The 16,965-nt window shown below is 36.0% G+C and overlaps 1 protein-coding gene across 1 annotated transcript; it reads right to left on the bottom strand.

Annotated features, from left to right (window-relative positions):
* Window positions 1-4,007: 4,007 nt before the first annotated feature.
* On the bottom strand, window positions 4,008-16,965 carry LOC118733670. The gene is made up of 7 exons (XM_036463177.1): window positions 16,438-16,965; window positions 16,121-16,315; window positions 13,704-14,392; window positions 13,122-13,562; window positions 7,492-7,951; window positions 7,256-7,414; window positions 4,008-5,972 (listed from the first exon to the last, which is right to left on the bottom strand). The coding sequence occupies exons 1-7, from the start codon at window positions 16,558-16,560 to the stop codon at window positions 5,217-5,219; spliced, it is 2,823 nt and encodes a 940-aa protein (XP_036319070.1). The 5' UTR covers window positions 16,561-16,965; the 3' UTR covers window positions 4,008-5,216.

Here is a 16,965-nt window from a genome sequence, read left to right as displayed (position 1 = left end):
GTTCATATCCTTCCTCTTTTTTTATAACTCCGTTCCATTTTGATTTCTTCAAAATAAAATAAAATACATATGTTACACTCTCTCTCTCATTCCAGTTGGCGTTGATGTACATGAAACGCTAGTTTTAAATGAGCCCATCAAGGAGGACTCCGTAATCACACCAAAAACAAAAAAAGGTAAAAAAAGGAAGCAGCAATCAGAATCGGGATTGGTTACAAAACGTAATAGGAAAACAAAGCCGAACTTATCCCTTTCTGACATTTGTGACGTTACAATTGACTCAACAGTTACAAGTAAGAGCAGAAGCTTCATGAATTTAGAAAGCTTTACCTTTGCCAAACCAAAAGTTTCAAACAATACGATTTCTACAATTGCTGAAGAAAATGAACAGCCACAAAATGTACCTAAAAGTGTAGCTAATGATAGCAATTTCGAGTTAAAGAATAATGAAAAAGAAGAAGAAGCATTGTTGTTCAATGATTCCGCAAACAAATCGGAGAAAAATGCAACATTGGTACAGACTAAACTAACACAATTTTTTACGCAAAGGAAGTACACTACAACCGAATCAGTTAAAACGGCTACTAGTGTGGTACTATTAAAAGAACGAAATATAGAATTTGATAGATTAAAGGAGAGCCAGAATAAATCAAATAATGATTTAAAAGTGGCATTGCCCACGCTTAGAGCAACCACACCGGATTTACATGATATTTCTGCATTTCTAGAAACACAAAAGTCAACGGGACTACGCGAAAGAGCGCATAGTGTTGACACTATTGAACACAATGAAATTTCAACTTTATTGAACCTACCAACAACGGAACGTGACACTTCAAAAGGCACTCAAACTTCTAATTTCCCTGAGATGCAACAACCAAGAGGGTCTTATGAAAATATCAAAATTTTAACGCCACAAACATCTGAGTGCGAAATTCCATATGATATGCAAATTAGCACTTTTCTGGAGATCCCAGAGACACATGCGTCTTATGAACCTGCACAAAAAAATAATAAAAGTATTATTGCAAATGATGCTGCAATATCAAAAACGCAAACGTTGTATCGTGAGACTTCAAATGTAGATAACGGTGGCGTTTCGATCCACATTGCTGAACCTTTAAATTTGACTACAAGAGTCGACTTGCCAAATGATAAAATTGAAGAAAATCAAAAACATACCAAATCTGACAGACCACAGGCTGTTCATCGAAACTTAAACAAATTTAATTTTCTTGGAGGGAATCCGGTAAATTCACCAGCTTCAGTATCTAAACAAAATTATGAAATATGCGGTTTGGACTTTTCTCGCAAAGCGACCGACAGCTTGAATATGTCATGGTGCGACGCCAGCATAAAAGATGAAGATATGTCTCTGATGAGCATCACTTTGAGCGGAAAAAGCTCTGAATCATTGAAAAATACACCGAAAGGCGTCGAAAATTACTTACTATGCTATAAAGTAGCTCTGGCTTTTGCGCGTTTACACCCTGAAAAACGTACAATTATTAACTTTAAAAATATTTATAAGCGCATGTGGCACACAAATGCTGCAATCGACTATATAACGGCAAAATTAAGTAATAGCAGAATTAGCCGAGGAGAAGAGAAGAAGTCAGTACCAGGGTGTAGCTCAACACCGAGACGCGAAGCAAAAGATGTATTTATGAATATGAATAAGAACGGGCAATGCGCATTAAATTTGGTTAAAAAGGCAGTAGACGATAAAAATATTAAATATAAAGCTAACGCGATTTCAACGGCTTCCAAGACATCGCACCACATGCAGGCAAAATGTGCGCATAAGTCTCAAGAGCGAACTCATACAAAAGATGTGAGTCGATCTACAAAACCTGACCAGACAGCTACACTGCGAAATCCATTTCGCCTGCAAATATCGAACGATACCAATGGTAACCCCAAAACAACTAAACAAATTAATGACGAAGTAATGAACCTAGTACTCGACATGAAATGCAAAGCTGCTGGCTACGCCGAAAATACTCATCCTATGGAATGTGTCGTCTATGAGGACATTGAGCGCGAACTTGCACTTAGCGAAACTCAGAGTTTGCAGAACATGTCTTTCGAAGATTATTGCAATTTTGTACTTAAAACATGAATTAAACGGTAAGAAGTTTACTATTTTTATATGCTTTATACTTACTTTTGTTACTGCCTCACTTACATAAATTGATTAACATTTGAATTTAATTTGAGTCTCACTTTTTTTATTTTATTAAGTACTAGCTTATACCCGCGGGCTTTAAATATGAAAAATAATTTAATGATGTTATATTTTATTTCTGTGCCCATTTTGTTATAGCTCTACATTTTTTAAGCAAGTTAAGGTATTTAGGCCGTTTAAAACTATGAAATTATAAAATCTCGTCTACATGCTAGGCATACGAAAGGTATAAATCCCTCTAAGTTTACCTTAAAATGGTTCCAGGGATACGCCGCGTGAAAGTGTAACCTTCTGGGAGGTACCACGGCGGGTTGTAATGTTTCCAACTAAAGTTTAGTATCCTGGCCATGATAAAATACCACTTCTCATTACTGTAGCTACATGCCTCAAGATGTATGTATGCATCATGAGAGCTTTAGATTATAAGGCCGAAGCCGGCTCTCGTTTTCCATTAAATGAAATTTTTTCTGTCAGTACCGCCCTTATAAAATAAACCTCCATAACAAATTTAAAATACTTCCAGAGATTTTCTATCCTTCCAGAGATATGTATTAAGAAAGTTTTAGTATGTATGGGAGGGCGAAATGCCTCCTTTTTTAATAACTTAAATTTTTTCCATGAGCAATTGATAAATTTTGTATACACAACTCCATACCAAGTTCCAGTATTCTTCCACAAACACTTCCAGGGATATGTGGCAAGAAAAAGTAAATTTGTACAGGAAGCGCCACGCTCCTTTTCCTTATAACTCTAATTTTCATCCATGAGTTTGAAATTGATTTTATATACCCCAGTGCCAAGTCCCAGTACTCTACCATGAACACCTCTAGAGATATGCAGTACAAAATAGTAAATTTGTACGGGAGGTACCTTGCCAAATTTTTTCCCATAAGTATGAAATAAGTTTTGTATATACATCTCGGTGCCAAGTTCCAGTCCTCTGCAATAAACACCTCCAGAGATATGGGAAAATGCTGGTAATTCTGTCAAATAAATCGTAGACAACACTTTTTATTTGCATAACCGTATTTTATAAAATGGCGATTTGCTAAATTATAAGAAAATGTACTGACAAATAAACAAAATTCCTTCCAAAACTTGATATTTCTTCGTTACGATATTTTTCATAATGTAAAAATGCAGATGTGCTTTACGTTTTGTTTACTCAACTTTCAATTTATTTTGACAGCACGGCAGATCTAATGGTTTAATGCTTTTTTGATTTTGCCATCAAAGACTCTTCGGGTAAAATTTGGCAACTTCTGACAAAGAAAGAACCTCATATCTATACTATGATACCCCGAATTTCTGTCGAGTTGGGTAATGCAACTTTTTATGTAAACTGCAGTTCGTAAACATCTTATTTACTCTGTACTTTATCTACATGGTGAAATTATACCAGGTGAAGTAGTAAGAGCGAGAAGAAAAATTTGACAGTATCTTATTTTAAAATTTGCCTATAAAAATTTCTGTAAGATAGCCGAATGTCGAGAAAATAAAGTGATAAAGCTGTTTTATTACTTCACCTATTTATAATTTCGCCATGCGTTGTCTACTTAAATTGGAATAAAGCTTTAAAGGTGCAACAGTTACACTTTTCATGTCAGTCAAATTGAAAAAAAAAAAAAATTGGGTTTGGAAAGCCCTTTATGACGAATTTCCATATGGCATTGAAATTACAAATAAGTAATTTTTAAGCAAAAGCAAAACCGACTTCAAACTCTGAGGTACCACCTTTCCTTTAAAAAAAAGAATTATAGAAATCTGTTAACGTGGTCTAAAGTTATGCGGTAACATACATAAAAAAAATATTTTCCGACGTATTGATATCCTCCTTCTTTTTTTTTGAAATCGGTTAAGAAAAATACCATTTGAAAATGCTATGTGGAAACGAACTTAATTAAAGTTTACGTAATGACATTTGTATGTTTTAAGTCCAACTTTGAAACACAAATTTTTGTAATTTAATTTACAGTGGAATACACACATTAGGCTTGCTTTCATTATGGATAATTCAATGGCATATCAAATGAGAATCATAACAATGGCACGGTTATTTTTTAAAATCCATTTTTAAAAATTTTGCAGGAGAGGAAAAAACTTCTTATAGCCATTTTCTTCAGGTATTTTTGAAGACTTTGAATTCAACATTGTGCATGTTTAAAGCAAAGCTAAACTCCATACGAATCAGAAGCGTTCGAATTAATTAAAAAATTTCCTATTATTTTAATAATAATAATAGATTGGCGTTTATTTATTTTGATTTTTTGTTCGTATCAGAGTCATGAAACTGAAAAATCAAAAGGAAATTTGAAAATCAAAAATGCTTTGCTTTCAGCTCCATAACGCTTCTGGAAAAGCTTGCTGTACTTTCCTATAGCTACATTAATTTGAAAGTTCGGAACGGCTCCGCCCAGCTCGACCCCGCTTCCTGTGTGAACGCACCCTTAGTGTTTGGCCGAGCTTCTGCTACGATTTATGGCGTGCGGCTTGATGTTGATTTTATTTTTATGAGAAGCTGTTTTTCATGGAGGTTTGCCATTGCCTGCCTAGGGGCGACCGCTATTAGAAAAAAACTTATCGAATTTCCTGTGCCTCTTTTGGACCTAGCAAATTTGTGTTTCATTAAATGAAATACTTTTGGAAGCGATGCATTTTTAATTTCTCTTGATGCTTATGTCAAAATATGAGTTATAACAAAAAGTCGACTTAGAAAATTGTCATCTTTAAGCTGGTGATATATTTTCTCATGTTTCAGACAGGAAAATACAGTCTTATTCGAACTTATACAAAATATTCGAAGACACCTTCGACAATTTGTATTAAAAACAAAGTAACTAAAACTATTCGACATCAGGATCTCTGAAGTTGCTCTAGTTTTTGAACTGAATTTTACTTACATACAGTTTTTAGGGCTTTTTGCATATGCATTTGGATTTGTACAAAAACACATTCTTTCAACTTGTACATGCATATGTTTATATACATATGTACACACATACAATTCACAACACTCATATTCAGCTGCTCATTCACTTTTGTCACCGGCATGCGCCAAATCCGCTGCCACTTTATTCATCACCCCACTGACATTACTATTCTGATCTTTCGTCGTCGCATGCAAATTTGGCGTGGAGAAAAGTGAGACACGCGCTCTACGCAAATGCGGCAGACTGCCAAAGAAACTCTGCCGCGTTGTTGTTGTTTTGTTGCTAATATCATCGGTTGTGCTGCTGCTGTTGCTGCAAGTGGCGCCATTGAAATGTTTTGGCCTAATTTTCACTGATTTCCAACGATACTTCGATTTCTTCGCTCCACCACCGCCCACACCTCCACTAGCGCTGGCACCGCAAGTACTGCCAGTGATGATGCCGTTAGTAGCTCCATCATTATAGTGACCATCCGCTGTAATTTGTTGCTGCATTGGCTGTCTGCTGCTGAAAGTTGTCTTTGGTTCGTGGGTGCGCGCACACATTTTACGCACGCGCACTTGCATTGACTTTCGATGTGCGCCAAATTTGTGTTTAATGTTGGCGAATTGTGATGTCGTTGTTGTTGCTGTGCACGCTGTTGAAGGCTGTTGATGATGATGTTTCTTTGTTAGTGTCGTTGTTTTCCTATGATTTGGTGCAAGCGTGGGTGATATTGCAGGCGTAGGTAAATCAATGGTATCATAGTCGACATGATTGTTGCGGCGCATGCGCGTAAATTGTAGCAGTGAATTAACTTTCAAACGTGTAATGTATCGCCAAAGAGCACTGGGTTGCGTTGCGGAGGCATTGATCTGAAAAAAAGAAAGTTATACGTTAGTTTTTCAAGGACTCATTTTTTTAAGCTTAAGTATTTGTCATATGCACATATGCATGTAGTTCTATGGCGTCTGCAAACGGTAGATATGTAGGCTTATTTTGAAGTCACTGCAAAGTCATATTCAAACAATTTTGTTGTTTAAGCTACATAATATAAATTCTTTTTTATAAGATGTTCGAAACATTGCCTTAGCTGAAGTTATGTTAAAGATATGAGCGTTACAGTAAAACACAGTTTTTGAAAATGGACTATATACCATGCGGTTAAAAATAAAATGAAAATTATTTATGTTGCTCCATGTTGCCCACAGTGTTTGTTATCTTTGCTAAGACCATACTGCTTTTAAAACCTGGTTCAAAAATGCTTTTAAAAAACCTAATAAAAATCGGCTGCATTTCAGAGGCCGGCAGAGGTTTGAAACTTCGCAATTTCTCAAGTTTTACGGGATTTAAGCTACACATATCCTAATTCTGAATCATATGTATAAATTGAGTATATATATATCTTAAAGATACATATGATTTGATATGATATCGATGGCTGAGTGGAAGATCGACCTATCGCGGCAGCCAGTTCAAAAACGCTCTATCTCAAAAAACTTTTCAAGAACGCCCTATTTCAGAACTCCTTTCAAAAACGCCCTATCTCAACTGTCGATTCAAAAACGCCCTATATCAGCATATTTTCAATACATTTTGAAGTGAGATAGGGCGTTTTTGAACCGAATTTTGAGATGAGGTGTTTTTCAATTAAATTCTGAAGTAGAGCGTTCTTGAAAATTTTTTAGAGATAGAGCGTTTTCGAACTGGCTGCCGAGATAGGTCGATCTTCCACTCAGCCATCGATATGAAGTTTCTATAAATATGTGGCTTAATTTCCAAAATGTAACTGAATTTGAGAATTTGTCTCAAGATCCTTTCATACAAATTTTTATATCTCTTAACAGAACGTTATGGGGAATAGATAAACATATCTCTGTTTTAGTGAAAGGTTTGCTCTTTCAAATAGACCTGGTTTGAATATGTAGATACGAAAACTAAAAAAAAAAAACTAAAATCGGTAAATCGATTGGCATCTCATCATCACACAGTACGATATACATATGTATGTATGTAGATCGGTTTATTCTGAAAAACCATATTTTTGTTTCTAATCATAAAATGAATCTTTCCACATAGGTGAAGTTCATCCATAACCAAGTAGACTTTGTTTGGCCTAAAAAATGCATACATATAAGATTTATTTTGAAAAACTCACCTTCGGATTCGCGAAGTTTTCGAAACCCACAGGTTCGTATATGTTTTCATCATCTTCGCCATCAGGCATGTCACCATTTTTACAACATTCAGCAAATTTATCACCATCCTCATAGATGCCGTCAATATCGTCCTCGACATGTAATTTACTAGTGGATTTCTGAAATGAATAAATAACGAAAACTGATAAATATTTATGTACGTACATACATCAGCTAAACTTAACGACTCACTAACCTCTATCGATCCGCCTCTGATTGGCGCCACAATACAAGGTTCCACACCTTGAAGAATGCTTTCATAACTTCTACAAAGATTCGTATCTAAATTTTTCAGATTATTTTTGCCATAACGTTGCTGTCGTTGGGCATATTTATGCGCTAAATCGACCACAGCATAAATTGGCTCTGAAGATCTGCTCAATGTTGTCTCCACATCTTTGCCCAGCGCAAGTGGTCGCACCTCGATATCATTTTCACCATTACTGTGTAACAAATTTTCGCTGCACTCTTCACCGCCTACTGCCTTTGACATACTGGCTCTTTCAATAATCGACTCCTCCTCCAACCGTTTCTTTATGACAACTCGCTTGCGCTCACGCCTATCGACTGTGTCTGCATTCGAATACGACATCATTTCCTTCCGGCCTTTGATGTTCATTCGCTGAATTTGGTCTTTCACCATTACCATTGCTTTGCTGCAAGTAAAGGATTTTTTTTTGTAAGTTGAAACTCGAAAAAACAAACATTACACAAACACCTCAGTGCATATGCAAGTATGTAAGTGCATAAAGGAGTACGCTGTAGACCGATGAACTACAGAGGCATATCTGCAAGGCATCTGTTCTCTGATTGTGAGCGCACATGCTACTATTCCTAAATAATTCAACTAAATACACTTGAATGAATATTGGTTTGATTTCTTACTTTTCCAGTGATTTCAAGTGTCTTCGCTGTATGGTGCAAACGCTTAACAGGAAGTCGTTCTGCACTACCTTATATGTAGCCATTTGTGCGTTAAACAGTTCTACTTAGACATATAATTAGAAATCATTTGAAATGTCTCGTATGGAGGCAATGCGCTGCTGCAAAATGCAGTGAATCAATGGCTCGAAACAATTTTAACTCCATGTAACAGCGTGTGTACCATACACATACATACATATGTATGTGTGTAGTTCTATATAAATATGTATATATACAGTGATCCTAATATAAATTGGAACGCGAGATTTGAGCAAATTTTGGCTTTTTTTCTTTAGTTCATTTAATGTTTAATGTTTGTTTATGAAGGTATAGCTGATTACTTAACAAAAACCATATAAATCTAAATTTTAGACTTTGTGCAAAAATTATGAAAGTTCTGCAAAATTTCACCAACAATTCTAACTTCATAATCAGCACCTTAAGAAAAAATTTTGGTAAGCAGTTTTGTAGCCCATTAAATTTTAGTACAATAAAGTGCAAATTTGAATTAACAAAATTTTACCTAAACATGATGTTTAAAAATTTATACATTTTTGGTGAATTTTCGCAGAAATTTCATAATTTTTACACAAAGTCTGAAATTTGGTATATGGTGTATATTAAGAAATTAGCTACACTTTCAAAAAAATAAATATTAAATAAACTAAAGAAACATAGTCAAAACTTGCAAAAATATCGCGTCCCAGTTTGTATTTGGTTCACTGTACGTATTTGTGTATGTAAATATATACGTTTTCCTGCGTGACATTCGAGTTTGTATTCTGTGCTTGTCGTTGCTTCTAATAGCTGGATGCTGATTGTTACTTGCCGACACTCAATGGTACCTTCTATGTTGCTGTTTACATTGCCTTTAGAGTGGAGTCAAAAATAGCACACCATAATACGGAAACAGACGAATATGCAGGCACACAAATATAAAATACATATGTATGTGTGTATGAACACAATGCACCTCGCCGCACATGAATTATTTTAGACTAGCTGATGGCTTTGCATCCACAATTGAACTTCATTCACAGCCGAAGCCAGCACATTGACGTATCCGCAGAATCCAGATGCCTTTGAGGTTTTTATAGACACGAGGTTTTATTATCTATGCATTGATGAAAGTACCCTACACTGGGCGCAAGTATTTACACACATATGTATGTATGTTCATATACATATCTAAAACAATATATTTGGGACCAGTTTAGTACATGATTTACTGAATAGCTAATTTAAGAAAAAAAGAGCTGTACGACTAGAAATTCCCTTTGTAATACCCATTTTCTGTCGAGCCTGTGGCCAAACTTCCTCATTCCGACTTGGTAATATGTATTTATCTTAAGCGAATTTCTGCCAATGGTAAGTGGGCTATTGGAATGAGCACTTGTCATTATCTTTAAGTTGGAGTTAGCTCCTCCAAGAAAGAGCGGATCCCTACTTCGATGCAAAGCTAAAGACGAATTGAACAACAAGAAAATAATTGAGAAAATGCAAAGAGTCGTATGCCTGGGTATATGGGGAGCGGTAAGTAGCGCACTTCAGGAGTGATCTTTCACCTGCAACCACTACTTATTTTCGTTCATGGGATATTCACAAAGGGCGCCATCGAGCCAACATGTGGAAACCAACGAACTTCAGGCGCCCATTTGTCACTGAGTAAAATGAAAAGATACCGCCTTAATTACAAATTATTAATCGAACGTATTTCTATAATGGCCAGCGAAACAAGATCTATAAAAATGGTTAGCCAAGAAAATTTTGATGAAGCTGCCGAGTATGTTAAGAACTTAACCTCTACTCCATCCGATAATGATTTATTGGAGTTATACAGTACTAAATATCAAAACCGATTAACCCGGTTTCTTGGACTTAAAAGGCGAAGTAAAATGGGAAGCCTGAAACAAGAAAAAAGGTAAATCGAAGTATGACGAAAGGACGGAAAAAGTCAACGCTTTGGGGAAGACTCATGAATTGAAGGCTTAGAAATATAATTATGATGTTATACATCTGAAAGTATGAGCCGTAAGCGATTCTGTTGAATATCAGTTTAATCATTTATCCATTTATACCATTTTCTATAATTGGTTTGAATTTTGTACAGAATTACACTAATAAGAAAATAATCGCCTATTACCAAACTCTGTCTTAATGCACAATTTTTAATCGACTTCAAAAAAGGAGGAGGTTATCAATTCGTCGTAATATATTTTTATTTATGTATTCTAATTCTTTATGTAGGTTAATGCATAACTTTGGACCACGTTAAGGTGGTACCTCAGAGGTGGTCCCATACTAATTTGGTTTAGATCCGATCATTGGATCATGAAGAAATTAACGTCAGCCTTAAATTTTTATATGAGAATTGAAGTCGGTTTTGTTTTTTGCTTAAAAATCTTTTAAAATGTTTGTATTTTTCAGTGTTATTAAAATACATATGTACAAACACACATAACATAAAGCAAAGTAGACTTGGATGCCAGCACTGCCTGCATTACGCCGATTTGTGACTTAAATGCAAGGATGGCCACACACTTTTCGAACAGGGAAAATGGAACAAAAGGGTTATCTGTGACATTGGTGGTATATTCGCCTCAGGGTTAGGTAAATTGCACTAAATCGTAATTTCCACTACCACTATGGCTTCAGTCGTTTCACAGGCACTACATAGTGATAGTGAAAATTCTAGTTCAGTAAGCAGTAAGGGAACGAAACTTTCCCTATCGCTGATACTAGTTTTCGAATTTAGGAAAATTTGCGATCTGTGATTTTAACACCCATTTCCTTACAACAGGTTTGTTCAAAAATTGATAACCACTAACCATATAGTAGTAGTGAAATGCATTTCCACTTAGTGTATAGTGGTAGTGAAACCAATTTGTCATTACCCTATGCACTTAATGGTAATGCATTTAAAATTTCACTACCACTACTCGAGTAGTGGTAATGACAAGCTCAGCGCATTACAAATTTAGAGCAGCGTGCCCAACCCTGATCCACCTACACTGATGGTTCAAATATTGAACAAGGAATCGATGCTAATCTCTATTGGGAGGACTGGCAAATCTGGCAGTCTTATCGTCTGCCAAAGGACTGCAGTGTCTTCCAAGCTGAGATTTATACTAAACCATATACCCTCTTCTCTATAAATCGGATCACCATCTTTTTTAAACCAGATTTAAACTTTAACTAGTTTGCCATTTAATTTTTAGACGCGGTATGTAGCGCCACTTAAAGCTTCTATTTCACATCAATAACATCGCTCCAAGCTCTCTTTTTGTTTAATTTTTGTACTATCTGTGGTCACAAGCCATAACAGCTTAAATCGAGAGGTTGTTTTTAGTATAATGTTCCACTTCCAGCCTGATATTGCAAATGGCGCACTTGCCATAGAAAAACTATTGGCAAACTAACCCGAAAGAAAAATTGTTGGTGCCAGCATCTTATTTTCAATATACCTATCAAGTCTCATGAAAAATAAAATAAAATAAAAGCAATGAGGCATTATACTAAAATCAACTTCTTAACTTAAGCTGTTATGGCTTGTGACCACAGATATATGTACAGTGACGAACAAAAGCATAAGCACAGTGAATTTTTCGTAATAAATGCAATGTTTTTTAAACTAATTTATTTTCGATATATTTTTTTTTTTTAGTATAGCTCATACTACACCAAACACCATAAAAATCTCTAAAATATATTTCATTCTACATAAAAAAACATAAAAATAAGATCTATACACTTTGTGCAAAACTCAGGAAAATTGATGAATCTGCTTACCAATTTGTAAGTGGCTAGAAAAAAATTGTTGGCAGTTTTTTTGTCGAACATATTTTATATGGAAGAACCTGCGTAAATAAAAAATTGCCAAAAATCAACGCGATTATCTAGCAACCTCAAACTTGCACTTTGTTATACTAAAATTGAATGAGCTATAAAATTGGATACTTAGAATTTGTCTACAAAATCTGAATAGAAAGTAGCAAATTAGTTTTCAAATTAGAGATTTTATTTTTATGTTTTTTGTGTAGAATGAAATATATTTTTATAAAAAATTATCGAAAGTAAATTAGAATAAAAGACTGCATATATTGCGAAAAATTCACTGTGCCAATACTTTTGTTCGTGAGTGTATATGCACACATGTAAAAGTTAGTATCTTCGATGCAGCTATTTATAGCTGAACTCTCATTTCCCCTGCATATTAAAAAAGAGTTTTTTTTGGTTTTTTTTTCGCTACAAAAGTGTGGGCGTACTTGCTTACGATATACATACATATATATACCTATATCAATATGTTACAAACTCACATCGTCTAGACACATATCTATGGATATCCCAACAGGAACTTGACAATGGTGAAATCGATAAAAAAATTGCATTATTGCAATTTTTAACTCTTCTTAACTCAGGTGTGTGCTCCATACGAGTATTATAGAAAAAACCTATTAAACCGATTCCAATCCAAGCGAAATTTTGGATAAGATTTTTAGGGCCAGTTTTTCAGTGCGCGGCTTAGTTTAAAATTAGATTAGCCATTCAAATGCCAGTCAGCTATTTATTAAATATGAACGCACGTTGATTGGTCTATAGAGATTGGGCTATAGAGCGGATCACAAAACACAATTTGGTTCATATCTGACTATTTCCTAAATCCTTTCCTGAATTAAAAAAAAAAAAAACTATGCTCAACAACAAGTAAGGGGCGTTTACTAACATATCTTGTATGTGTAAAACAGTATTTTTTCTTTTACTGCTCCCACATTGTTTGTTGTCAAGTGGAATTTCGCCATTAGATTCAGAATGGCTTTCATCTCTATTCTCACTGGGTTTTTAAGAAAACACAGAAATATCTATTAATGCAGATTATAAAATTGTGGCTTTATTGCTCACCTATCTTTGGCGCAGCAGGAATATGCTCCATCAACATTGTTGTCCACAACTTGAGCATCATCATTCATCGAACAACAATCCACAAACAATGTATTGTTGCGATCGTTTGTTTCAATCTTTGAGTTTTTGTTATGGTTAAGCTTTGGAATAAATTCGCTTTGATCACAGTTCGTTTGCTTAGGCTTTGGATGCAGTAAAAATTCTTTATTCACCACATTGTGGTGACTTGTGTTGACACATTGTTCTGACACCAAGGAAGAATTTGGTTGTTGTTGGAACATACTATTTATTTTCAAAACTGATTGATTGATAGGCCGATGCGAGGAGCTTGATGAGGAAGTTGATGTTGTGGTACTACCAGTACCCGAATGATGTAGACCGTTGTCGAGTGTGGTAAAATCACTCCAATGACTTTCACCATGCAAACGGAAGTGGGTCGCACTAAAATGCCATTATGTAATGTTTTATTTATGTTCAGTAATATGAAAGGTATTTTTGAATTTCAAATTGCATTTGCGCCTGGTTTCTTTTATTCGTTCAAATTGCACCATTCACATGCGAAGTATGTACATACATACTTACCTCGCTTCAGTAGTTAAACGCGCATCTGTGACGTTGTCGTTGCTATTATTACCAAAGTTGTTGTGGTTATTTTTCTTGTTGCTTTTGCTACCTGTTGCGTTCACTGTTGTGCCACTACTCCTGTTGCAACAGTTCACTTGTTGCTGCTGTCGTTTTTGGTACTGGTGCTGTTGTTGTTGTTGCTGTTGGTATTTTTTCGTCGGACCGCTTGAATTCACGCCGTTACGCTCCAGTATTTTCGCAGTGCTGCGCGCGATTGGCAAACGCACCGCCGCACCACCACCACCACCCCCACCACTGCTGCCGTGAGTGGGCAGTGACAATGCTGGCGCCAACGGTGACCGCGCTGCTGATTTTATACCACCGACTGTTTTTATATTACCTATGCGCTCCAAATGCGCGTACTCAGTAGCGCCATCCATAAATTCGGCGCGCTGCCGCATTGAATCACAACTGGACGAGAGCTCACGCTGACGCTGCGAATTTTGTGCTGCATTCGACCAAAGCGCATGCGGAATATTGTCGACGGAAATGTTGCGGAAACGTTGCTGTTGCAATGGCAGCAGAGAGTAGGCTATTGGGGAAGAGGAGGTGGTAGTGGCGGAAATGACTTTAGTGCTTACTGTAGCGGATAAGCTATCCAACAGCATGGTAATCCATTCACGATAGGCATTGCGATCATCACAATGCTGGGCAAACCAAAGAGGAAATGATGAAATGCATAGTGAATAGACATTAACTTGAAATAAATTTAATTAAGTAAAAATAAATACTTGTAGATTACCTACTCATAAATAAACGAATTTCAATTCAAATAAAAACTAAAATGAATTAAATTAAATCAAGGGACCAACTAAATTGAATCAATCCGTCTAAATATAAGTAGTTTATGTTGAATTGAAATAAAAAAAAAATAAAATTATAAACTTTAATCAATATTCAAACATCAACTTGCTTATATGTATACTGGCCTACACCTGCTTCAATTGATTAGCCCTTTTTATCTTTAAGATCCACGCTTAGAGGCCTCACTTAGTTTTCGTTTCATTTCGAAGCAAGACGAATTCTGAAAGGAACGTTTCCGTAAAGAACAATATGCGAACAAAACTCTTGGGAACGTTCTCAAGAAGAACAGAATGGGAACGAAACTTTCGGGAACATTAACAATGAGAACATAATAACAACGAAAGTATCGAGAACGTTCATATTTTCCAAAACGTTCCGGACACTTTTGTTCTCATTTTGTCCTCTAAGCACTGTTCCTGAAAGTATTGTTAGCAATTCGTTCTCTTTGGGAACGTGCCACAGGATTTTGTTCCTGTATAGTTCCCATTGAGAACGTTCTTCACAGTTTTGTTCTCATTTTGGGTTTGGTTTTGAAGCGTTCCTGAGAACAAAACTACGGGAACGACATTTAGTTTCTATCAAACCTTATGTTCTTGGTCCCTACCAATTCCAATTTCCTCACTTGATGCATATTAATCTACGGTATGCCCAGAAAATCTATAAAATTTCAAAGAAATTTGAATTATTTTTTATTTAGTTTTATGAAAAGCGGTTTTGCATGGCAGAAATACACTCGGAGGTTTGCCATTGCTTGCAGAGGGGCGACCGCTATCTAAAAAGGAAACTTCTTGTTTGTGACTACACCACAGCGGCTATTGCTACATCAAAAACTCCTAAAATTTGGGTTCCAAACTTTGCGCTCATTTTCATAAAAATTGTGCACTCCTCAATTACCCTTTTTAGAAAAAATGTTAGTAGCCGTGTGGATTTCAGTAAAGCATGGGGCAAGTTTGAATATGCAAGGACTTACGCTCATGTACATTTTCTCCTACATAAAAAACTATTTCGAGCATATGTTGTACGGGGAAAATGAGCAACACCTTCAGCAAGAAAATAATTGTCAAAAATCGAATATTCAAAATTGCGCTGAAATTTTTTCTAAAAGGCTAATTAATGAGTGAAATACTTACTAACTTACACCTTGTTCGGACGAACATTGAAAATATGTTTTCGGTGCTAAAACTGGTTTTCGACCTAAAACTTGTGTTTTCGTCGCATTCGCCAATTGAATACCACGCATGAAGTGGCACCGAGAAAAAAATTTCAATATTTACTTGCATACTTCACAAATTGAATGGTGAATAATTATAGTAAAAGCTGATATTAAGTAAGTTCTGTTAGAAAATAATTCAAAAGTTTTGAAGAAAATAAGTTTATTTTCCTTTTTGTGAAAATTTCAGACTATCTTGTACGTGGTATTGCATTTGACGGTTGCAAGATATTGCGCGCCAAGCGACGATATTTAAATCAACGGCATACAATGCTAAAGAAAATCCATCAGAAGCATAAAATCTACGGTATTTAACTTATTGTACACACGGGTTAATAGTTCTTTCAAAATCATTACTTACAAACGTATACATCACGTGCGTAGTTGTCTCGATGGTGAAGCGAAATCCACCCAAAGGGCGCACCATTGTACCCGGCACCAGGTTGAGTACATCTTTAAATGAGACCAATTTATTGTCATACTCCTCCTTGGAGCCATAGGAGAGCAGTAATTTATCCTGCAGCACAAACCACATCTTACGCCAACCACCAACTTTCTAATAAAAATAACCACAAACACGATTTCACACAGTTAAAAAAAAAAAATATGAAAAAATTAGCTGATTTTTCCGCTTGAGTTTTCCAATTTTCATATATACTTCAATTGGTTGATACTAACATTTCGCTTCTTCTTCAAATAACCACAAAGTTTCACTTTGTTGCTGCTGCGATTACGCTCCTTCACCAACTGAACACTGCCGGCCAGCGTATTGTTGCTGTTTGTTGGCTTTTGTTTGTCCATTGCGGAAGATTCCTTTTACGAGCACGACTACGTACATACGTAGATTAAGTATGCATAACGTATTGGGAAGTTGCTACTCATTAGGAGCCACAAACAAGCTTCCACCAACACGCTTATCCACTTCCACTTCCAGCAAAGAGCTGCTGCTAAAAAACTTCACAATTACGAGTTTTGTGAAGTTGTAACGCTTGCCGCTGCTGCTCTACTGCTCCACTGGTGAACAATGTAAAGTTGAACACAAACTAAATTGTAAGCACAGCCTAGAAAGACGTATTTGTGCTCGCTCCCATAAGTTGCGCTCGAACCACAAACGTTGTTAGCCTGCCTGACACCCAACAACGCCATTAGTCACCATCAACCTCATCGCCACCGCCACCGCTACAATCATAGCTAAAACGATTGCTC

The sequence above is a fragment of the Rhagoletis pomonella genome, unplaced genomic scaffold (genome assembly GCF_013731165.1).
Source record: "Rhagoletis pomonella isolate Grant_MI unplaced genomic scaffold, Rhpom_1.0 Rhpom_scaffold_00002, whole genome shotgun sequence".
Classification (NCBI taxonomy): Eukaryota; Metazoa; Arthropoda; class Insecta; order Diptera; family Tephritidae; genus Rhagoletis; species Rhagoletis pomonella.
This window is presented reverse-complemented; position numbering and strand designations above follow the sequence as displayed.

Excerpts from the sequence above, each read along its gene's own strand:
- LOC118733670 (XM_036463177.1), bottom strand. The coding sequence starts at position 16,560 with ATGGACAAACAAAAGCCAACAAACAGCAACAATACGCTGGCCGGCAGT. Across the intron at positions 13,563-13,703 it reads CGTTTAACTACTGAAGCGAG|TGCGACCCACTTCCGTTTGC; the intron begins GTAAGTATGTAT and ends ATGGCATTTTAG. Across the intron at positions 7,952-13,121 it reads TCCTGCTGCGCCAAAGATAG|CAAAGCAATGGTAATGGTGA; the intron begins GTGAGCAATAAA and ends CTTTACTTGCAG.